We start from the raw sequence: 10,476 nt of genomic DNA, 5'->3' as shown, positions 1-10,476 counted from the left end.
TATAAGTAACAGTACAAATGACCAGTAAATATTTCTATAGATCAGAAGTAATTTATTATATATCATATAACTAACAATACAAATGACCAGTAAATATTTCTATAGAAACTCGTATAATAAATCATGTATGTATTAGAGTTGTAGTTATACAGATACATATATTTACTAATACAAATAATATTCAAATGTTATATGTCTAAATAATATAAATACACGAATAATATATGTATTATTACATTCCTGTATAGCTATACGTTCTTCCTGACAATTATCAGGTGTAGAAATTAATTCTGTCTGTATAAATTCTAAATTTCTTCTTCTTTTCTTTCATTCACTTTCATTCGTCCATACTGCAGGGAAAAAGAAAAACGAGCAACGGATCGTTGAAAAAGAAACAACATTAACGCGCAGGTATACGATACTGTCGGTCGAAAGCGAAACTATTAAGGAGCCATTAGATTTTCCCGTATGACACCATGTTAATAGAATCTCGTTAATCATACCAAAAATAGTCCTGTGTCGGATGACTCGCTAAATACAGAATTCAATTTACGCGGGCCAGAATTTATCGTCCCCGGGGGCTAAGCCGCATTCCACGAATTCTAAGATCCGAGAGTTAATTATTCAATTACCCGCGTTTAGGGGGAAATCCCGTGTTCGAGCAACGGGCTCTGGCACGTCGGAACGTGCGTTTTCGAAACAAATTGTCGCGCGAAATTCAATGACGACGTACGGATTTGGTGATGTTTGGATTACAAATCTCGTTAGAATTTGAATTTTACGTTATGCGTGGAAATTAATTCTGTGCATTTTCAAGGTGGACTGACCATTCATTTTCCAAAGAAAAATCGTACAATTTTTTATACTTGTGGTTGGTACTGAAAGGTAACGAAATTTACTTGTAACTATTTCTATATAAATAAATAATTTATTTATCACACAGAATTAATTTCTACACACGATAATTTCATGGTAATACAGAAATATAATATTAATATATATAATAAAACTATAATAATATTATAAATATATAATATATACATATACATATATTATTATATTATATTATATATATATAATTACAATGTGTCATATGATTACGTACACATTACATTTGAATACTCTCGTACAGAATACACCTTATAATACGATATACAGGGTGTCCCACGTAACACTTTTCACGGTTTTTCAAGTACTTGAAATAATCTGACAAAAAATATATTGTAACCATGACCTTGAGATGATCTCGAAGGCAGAGAAATGAAAATTTCTTGCACTTTTATTTGTGTTACCTTCTGAACAAGTGCCTAGCGTGGCCAAGCGTTAAGACGGCCCTGTATAAGCTCGAAGGGATGCTGCGAACCCTCGTCAGATTCCTGAGAGGCTACAGGTAGAAAATTCGTTTGCCGGTGAAACGGCCCGACACCGAAGACGAGGGCACACACTCGTCGGGCACGGATGAGATTCCCGTGAATGGTGCCGAGAAGAGGGATCGTTGCTAACAAGGGCCTCGCTTATTATTTCAAGTGCCACTATGCACTTTCGCAGACAGCCCGAATGACATTCAATTCCGTCCAGAGACAAGAACACCATTCACCTGTGATCGTTAAGGTAACGAGACCGGATTACACGCGCTGCCAAAACTCTCGATATATCCACACCTGCCCAGTGAAATTATAAAAGGTAGTAATTATAGTAATTATTGTTGTAGTTATAATCGCCAATTTTCAATATTTTTGAAATCTGTTTTTTCCCTATTCTTTAGAATCATTTGTACTAGTTTGTACCGTCTTTCGTTTCGTTTGTACCTCGATAGTTTACATTTTACAAGCAATTGTTGATACGGTTGAATTATAAAAATTTAAACTATTGATATACAAACGAAACGAAAAGCGGTACAAACGAGTACAAACGATTCTACAGAATGGGGAAAAACAGATTTTAAAAATATTGAAAATTGTCGAATTTCTCTCTTACGCGTATAAACAATTGCTTGTAATATTTAAACTATTGAAGTACAAACGAAACGAAAAGCGGTACAAACGGGTACAAACGATTCTAAAGAATAGGGAAAAAACAGATTTCAAAAATCTCAATATTGGTTGCTGTCCATTTTTTTAATTTTTTTAAAATTATTAATTGACGAAGGTACAAACGAAACTATTGTTACTACAATCAACTACAAACGAAATATTATCGTTTCCTTATAAAAAAAAAAGTAATTTTTGAAAAATCAGGTGCCAGGTTCACATAGCTCCTCCAAATGCTTAATTTGCATATTTACAATGTTATAGCCACGAATACAAACTTTGTTTGATAAAATAAAAGAAAGAATTTCGATTTCTACATCGATCCAATCAACAATATTATAAAATTTGTAAACTATACATTTTTCATTCGCTATTCTCAGAACGGTTATTCAATGCAACAATGCTGTGATTCAAATTTATAGTAGTGTATCCGATAAGATTGTTGTAAAAGTGAATGTTACGCTAGACCTTCCTCGTGTTATTTATCGTACAAATATTGGCTGGGTAAATGTTTGTATTACGATGACAGTGACTTTGGAGCAATGAACTATTCCAGTGTTTTTGTTTCCTGATTTCTTTGTTTAGTAAGTATTTAAAATTTGCGCGAGTTAGTGGACGAAACTAACGGTCGGGATTCAGATGGAATTTATTTATAATTTAGCAAATGTTACTACTGGTGGCAATAATACAATTTGTGCGTGCGTACAATCTCGATTATAAATATTTAATATTCTCGATATAAACATTTACTGAATATGGATAAATGTCTGTCTATTAGTGACTCTAAGAAAAGTTACAAATCTATTTATTAACCCTTTGCACTCGAGGCCTTTTTTTCAGTATCTAACAATAATCTATTTACTATCTAATAAACAATGTATGGAATTTATTTTGAATATTATTCTTAGAAAACGTGTCAACAATGCAAGAAAAAAGTTTCGTTGATTTCGAATAACAATTGTGATTCCTAGAATTTTCAACGATAGTAAACTTTGTCGAAAACTTGCTATACGGAACAGCTTGATACTACAAGAACTTCTCTGTGAAATGAATTGTAAAAATGACCAAATGCGCTTTGAAATATACCTAAAATATTCTCACAGTTTTACAAAAATTCAGTAAATTTTTCTCTGTAAAACAAAAAATTACAAAGAACATTCAATATTTTGCTTTCCAATGTGGTTTTCTCCTTTAAATTCACAAGATGCAACACAACTAAATACAGAAACATAAGTGATATCCGTTAATATATTCAAAACTGTTGATAACTCCATAAGTGACGAAATACAAACGAATTTTTTGTTGCTTTAAGGAGGAAACCATATTAGGAGGATCATTTCAAGTTTTTAATTCATATTCAAGACATTTAAATAAAATAAACGTATACAATATGTGCAAACGATCGGTCAATTAGTCTTTGAGTTATCACTCTCTCTGATTAAAAAAAATATTGTTTAAAATAAAACGCCACATCTTAAAGATTTCTGTGTGAAATGAATTGAAAAAATTGCCAAATGCATTTTGAAGCATAGCTCGAGGATTCTCAAAGCTTAATATAGATCGAGTACATTTTTCTCTGTAAAAGAAAAATTACAAACAACACTTGATATATGACTTCCTCATGAGGTCATAAAAGAACCGTACGAAAACAATACGCTGGATAATTATGCACGAACCTAATGGCAGTATGCGTTGGTACGTCAGCTGTATATAAAGCATACTTTGGAAGCTTTTTACGATAACAAACGTACGATGATTTCATTGCAATTTTTAGTTCATATTCGAGGTAGTTAAATAAAGTAAACGTATGTAAAGTTTGAAAAACGACCGGTCGTTCAGTTTTCGACTTATCATTCTAACGGATTAGAGAAATAAAGTTTCGAAATAAAAAACATAAAATATCAAAGACTTCTGTGTGAAATAAATTGAAAAAATGACCAAATGTGCTTCGAAATATACCTAAAATATTCTCAAAGTTAAACAAGAATTAAGTAAATTATTCTTGATAGAAAGAAAAAGTGTATGAAGAACACCTAACCCTTTGCATTTTTCTATAGAATCAAATTCGGTCATTTTTTATAATAAATCTCTGTGAAACCAAAAACTCTGCTTCGAAGAAAAACATCTACGAACATTCATGACTCAATATAATATTATTTCAATTAATAATTAGATGTATTCTGAAGGAAGTGAATTTGAAATTGTACATTAACAAAATCACTTTTAAATTACATACAGTGAGTCCCAGAAATATTCGGACACCAGTGTATGGTTAGCTTTATGGCTTAATATCGTAGTTATTAAAAAAGCAATCGTCTTCGTTACTTTTTTCAATAATAAATCATTTATTAATGTTATTAAAGATGTATACATTAATCCAAAAATTTACATAAATTACATAATAGCAATAAACAAACGAAAGAATACCGCAATTTTCGATTCACAAAAATATTCGGACACTATGAGGAATAACATTTATTAATTAAAATTAAACATTATATGTTCCACATTAATATTTTGTTGCAAATCCCTTTTCTTTTATAATATGTCTCAATCGATTCGGCATATTAGAAATGATTTTTTTTAAATATTCTGTCGAAATGGATGCCCATTCTTCTTGAAGCCTAATTTTAAGTTCTTCTTTGGAACGAATGGGTGTCTTGCGAATCCGTTGGTTCAATTTATCCCATAAGTTTTCTATAGGGTTAAGGTCTGACGATTGTGGAGGTGGATGAAGGACTTTGAGGCAATTATACAATAAAAATTCGTAGACAATGCGCGACTTATGTTTAGGATCATTATCCTGGTAAAATTTAAAATCTTCAGCAATCCCCATTTTGTCTGTACTTTGTTTTAAATTGCTTTTTAATAGATTCAAATAAGCATTCTTAACCATGATGCCATCGATAAAAACTAAATTGCCAACGCCGGAAGTCGAAATGCATCCCCACACCATTACAATGCCTCCTCCGTGTTTTATCGTACCCGAAAATGTGATATTCTTTCGTTTGTTTATTGCTATTATGTAATTTATGTAAATTTTTGGATTAATGTATATATCTTTAATAACATTAATAAATGACTTATTATTGGAAAAAGTAACAAAGACGATTGCTTTTTTAATAACTACGATATTAAGTCATAAAGCTAACCATACACTAGTGTCCGAATATTCCTGGGCCAGGGAGTCACTGTATGTCGCCCTAGAGGCGCCACTCGAGCGCAAAGAGTTAATATTTGATCTCATAATGGGGTTTCTCCCTCTTAATCGTGAATCACAGAGATGGAACGACCAGCCTATTCAGCATGTCCTGGCAGCCTGGCACTGATCAATCCCTGACAAGAAAGCAGCTTTCGAGTTGTCCACCGAATCAGATTTTCCACTTAACGATCACGATCCCCCGTAGATCTCGTGTCGCTAGAAGGATTAAAATATCTTCCGACATACCGGGCCTCTTCTTTTCGTCCCTCTTTTATTCGAAAGGGATTATCGTAGTTGTCGCGAGAAGAAAGAGTTAATATGCTTTATCTTCTTTAACTTTTTAGTATTTGTGTTTGTTTATGCGGAAAGGTATTTGTGTTTTTTGTGTGTGCCGTGGGAACCTGATTATTTTTGAACCTTTCTTCGAAAATCTATCTTCTTTAATTCTTTTACTATACTTTATCTTCTTTAATTTTTTAGTATTTGTATTTGTTTATATGGAAAGGTATTCGAGTTTTTGGTGACTGCTGTGGGAACCTGATTATTTTTAAACTTTCTTCGAAAATCTATCTTCTTTAATTCGTTTGGTACTTGCATTTTTTACAATATATGCCACGCTATTCGTGCTTTTTCGTGTTTTCCTTGTAGTATCAAGCTGTTCCTTATAGCAAGTTTTCGCCAGATTTCATTATCGTTGGAAATTCTAGGAATCACAATTGTTATTCGAAAGCAACAAAACACTTTTCTTGCATTGTTGACTCGTTTTCTAAGAATACGAACTAAAGACTGCGGTCGAAAAAGATGAAAATTGGATTTTGTATGGGTGTTCAAAGGATAAAATCATTTTTGAAAAAGAGATATAACCAACTTCAAAAAATATTAAAACTTCACTAAGAAGTATGAAATAATTCTTACTTTCTTTATATTCAATTGTATTAAATGATATGTTAAATTTCTATTTCCATTGCATTCAATTATATTAAATAACCTTTTCCTAATATTTGGTACTTAATACTTGGTACTCAATGCTTGATACTCAATACTTGGTACTCGATGCTCGATACTCAATACTTGATACTCAATACTTGGTACTTGATGTTCGATATTCAATACTTGGTACTTGATGTTCGATATTCAATACTTGATACCTAATACTTGGTACTAGATGCTTGATACTCAACACTTGGTACTCGATGCTCGGTACTCAATACTTGGTACTCGATGCTCGATACTCAATACTTGGTACTCGATGCTCGATACTCAATACTTGGTACTCAATACTTGGTACTTGATGTCCGATATTCAATACTTGGTACTCGATGCTCGATACTCAATACTTGGTACTTGATACACGATACTCAATACTTGGTACTTGATACACGATACTCATTACTTGGTACCTAATACTTGGTACTTAATACTTGGTACTCGATGCTTGGTACTCGATGCTTGATACTCAACACTTGGTACTCGATGCTCGATACTCAATACTTGTTACTCGATGCTCGATACTCAATACTTGGTACTTGATATTTGATACTTAATACTTGGTACTTGTAGCAAGTTTTCGCCATAGTTTACTATCGTTGGAAATTCTAGGAATCACAATTGTTATTCGAAAGCAACGAAACTCTTCTCTTGCATTGTTGACTCGTTTTCTAAGAATATAAACTAAATTGCGGTCGAAAAAGATGAAAATTGAATCTTTCAAGAATGTTTAAAGAAGAAGTATCAATTCTACTATTCTTGGGGAAGCTTTTTGCAACTATAGACATAAATTTGTCTCTGTAAAAAAGAAACAAACCCAGAAATACTTAAAGTTAAAAACCACATTACGAACCCAAGCATCTAATATCTCCGAGAATATATTTTATCTCAAACATTTCTGTGTGAAATAAATTACAAAAATTACTAAACGTACTTTAACTTTGAAAATATTTTAGGTACGATTTAAAGTGTTATAATTAAGTGTTTTACAAAACAGAATTTATGCAAAGTTTTTGTTTAAATTTGAAAATATTTTAGGTACGATTTAAAATGTTATATTAAGTGTTTTACAGAACAGAATTTACGCAAAGTTTTTGTTTAACTTTGAAAATATTTTAGGTACGATTTAAATAAAATCCTTACATAAATTCTGTTCTGTAAAACACTTTATATTTGGCCTTCTGATGTGCTTTCGTCCCTTAAAATCGAGAAGAAAAGCGACGACTCCAAAATTCCCGAGGGATTCTGTGCCCTCTGTAACTTATCCCCCTCCCCCCCCCCCTCCCATTTCCACCGAATGGGTTCCACCGATCAGTCACGAGCTCGCACAAAAGTAGGTTAACCGGTCAGATCCCAGATAAAGGTAGCCAGGTGATACAGCTGACATGGGAGAATGAATGAAAAATACGTACAAAGGCAGGTTTCGACCGTTTTTACCTGTTTCGATGTTCCGTGTTCCCTTTCTTCTCCCTTAGGGACGCGATAAAGCGGCTACGGGTAGAAAGAAGTAAGTCATGTATCTCCGAACGATTCATTTATTTTAGGCCACGGGAACCCTTCGGTGGGCTGTGCTGTAGGTAAAACGGTTTATAAGCCTCGCGCGGAGATTGTTGTTGATATCTTAACTTTGCAAATGGTTGCGAACGAATGGGAGTGGACGAAGATGAGTCTTTCTACGAAATCGTTCGATATAAATGGTTCGAAGTGATCGAGAGAATATATATTCTCAAAATTATTCCAATTTTTTGGGGAGTCCCATTTACGTGATATTTAATAGTTGATACTCGACATTCGATACTAAATATTTGGTACTTGATATACGATACTTAATACTGGGTACTCGATGCTCGATACTCAATACATGGTACTTGATATTCGATACATAATGCTTGTTACTCAATGCTTGATATTTAATACTTGGTACTCAATGCTTGATATTCAATATTTGGTACTTGATATTCGATACTAAATTCTTGATACTTGATATTCGATACTTAATGCTTGCTACTCAATGCACGGTATTTAATACTTGGTACTCAATGCTTGATACTCAATACTTGGTACTTGATGTTGGATACTCAAAACTTGGTACTTATTTGGTACTTGATATGCGATACTAAATGTTGATACTTGATATTCGATACTTAATGCTTGCTACTCAATGCTTGATATTTAATACTTGGTACGCAATGCTTGATATTCAATACTTGGCACTTGATATTCGATAGTAAATACTTGATACTTGATATTCAATAATTAATGCTTGGTACTCAATGCATGGTATTTAATACTTGGTACTCAATACTTGGTACTTGATGTTCGATACTCAAAACTTGGTACTTATTTGGTACTTGATATGCGATACTAAATGTTGATACTTGATGTTCGATACTTAATGCTTGCTACTCAATGCTTGATATTTAATACTTGGTAGTCAATGCTTGATATTCAATACTTGGAACTTGATATTCGATAGTAAATACTTAATACACGATACTGAATACTTAGTACATAATATTCGATATACTTAATACTTGGTACTCGATGCTCGATATTCAATACTGGATATTTAATACACAATACTTAATACTTGGTACTCAATATTTAATACTCAATAGTTAATACTCGATATTCTATGCTAAATACTTGATACTTGATATTCAATACTTAATTGTTAATACTGGATATTCGATACTAAATACTGGATATTTAATACACGATATGCAATACTTGGTACTCGATATGTAATACTCAATAGTTAATGCTCGATATTCGATACTAAATACTTGTTACTTGATTCACGATACTCCATACTTGGTACATAATATTCGATACTAAATACTTGATACTCGATGCTCGATATTCAATACTTGGTACTCGATATTTAATAGTTACTAGTTGATATCGAAATTCGATACTAAATACTTGATACATGATACTTAATGCTTGCTACTCGATATTTAATACTAAATATTTAATACTCGATATTCAGTCCTAAATACTTACCACTCGATATTTAATACTCGATATTTAATACTCGATATTCAGTACTAAATATTTGACACTTGATACTTGATATCATTCTATATAAACGGCTCGAAGTGATCGAGAGTATATAATTCTCGAAATTTTTCCAATTTTTTTGATGCCCATTTACATTTTTTCGAGGATACATTCTAATGTTAACGTTCGAAAAGGGAGGTTTTTTGAGGAATTAAATGAACACAATAATAAATTTTGTATTTAACGATATACATATTTTAAAAAATAAATGCATTTTTGCTGGCGTTCTTTTATTATTAATATTCTTAGAAAACCAAATTTTTTATTTGGTTTAGGTTGTTTGTCTACGTTATGAAAAATGACTCTTAACGTCCACTTACGTGATCATCGTGTATGCTGGAATAAACAGTGTTCCATAATAAATACATTTTGTAGTCAACATTTTTTAACAACAAAAAACACGTTTTCCATACTAAAAAAAGAAATATGTGTGCGAATGTTTCAATTTCCACCGTTTTTCAATAATTTAAGTATGATGACCAAATATTAATAATTTTGTTGCAGATGTTAATAGGCGAATATATCCATGCAAGTTTCAGCAATGAAGTTCCAAAGTTACTGTGTGGTTACAATATACCTGTTTGGTTCTCGAACGCATTTCATAAGGTACGGTTCGTAAACTACTTTTACAATAAATTCAAAACGATACGAAACAATATGTTTTATTTATTTTTCCTTTTACTTCAGGAGTTTCATACGTTTTAGTTTATAAATAATAGATATATGTTTAACAGACGTAAGATATATCTTCTTAAATTGCAATCTCGATGTTTCAGATTGGAATATTCGGTTTTGGAGCGGTTATGACTGTTTTCCTCACGGATACAGCAAAGTATACGATTGGCCGTCTGAGACCCCATTTTATGATGCTTTGTGTGCCTAACGTCAATTGTAGCCTAATCGAAAATCGGCATAGATACATAGAAGACTTCACTTGCACCGCGACTACATCGCCTAAACTCCTGAAGGATGTGAGGTAATTGTTTTGTTTATAATACTCGATACTTGGTATTCAGTAATTGGTATTTGATATTTGGTAATCGATGTGAGACATTTAATACAAGGTACTTGGTACTATATGGTCGATATTCAATACTTGGTACTCGATATTTAATAGTTAACAGTTGATACTCGATACTAAATACTCGATACTTGATACTTGATACTTGATACTTGATACTTGATACTTGATAC

The 10,476-nt window shown here is 32.3% G+C and overlaps 1 protein-coding gene across 5 annotated transcripts in view; it reads left to right on the top strand.

Annotated features, from left to right (window-relative positions):
* The window catches only part of LOC128885336 (putative phosphatidate phosphatase), a 79,681-nt gene that overhangs the window by 40,863 nt on the left and 28,342 nt on the right, over nt 1-10,476 (top strand). For all 5 annotated transcript variants that reach the window (XM_054139338.1, XM_054139336.1, XM_054139335.1 and 2 more), the window contains exons 3-4: nt 9,787-9,888; nt 10,059-10,258. In XM_054139338.1, coding sequence (XP_053995313.1) covers nt 9,787-9,888; nt 10,059-10,258 — 302 coding nt within the window. The remainder of the gene's footprint in view (nt 1-9,786; nt 9,889-10,058; nt 10,259-10,476) is intronic.

The sequence above is a fragment of the Hylaeus anthracinus genome, unplaced genomic scaffold (assembly GCF_026225885.1).
Source record: "Hylaeus anthracinus isolate JK02 unplaced genomic scaffold, UHH_iyHylAnth1.0_haploid 11981, whole genome shotgun sequence".
Taxonomy (NCBI): domain Eukaryota; kingdom Metazoa; phylum Arthropoda; class Insecta; order Hymenoptera; family Colletidae; genus Hylaeus; species Hylaeus anthracinus.
The sequence above is the reverse complement of the archived record's forward strand: the minus strand, read 5'-3'. Positions and strand labels throughout refer to the sequence as shown.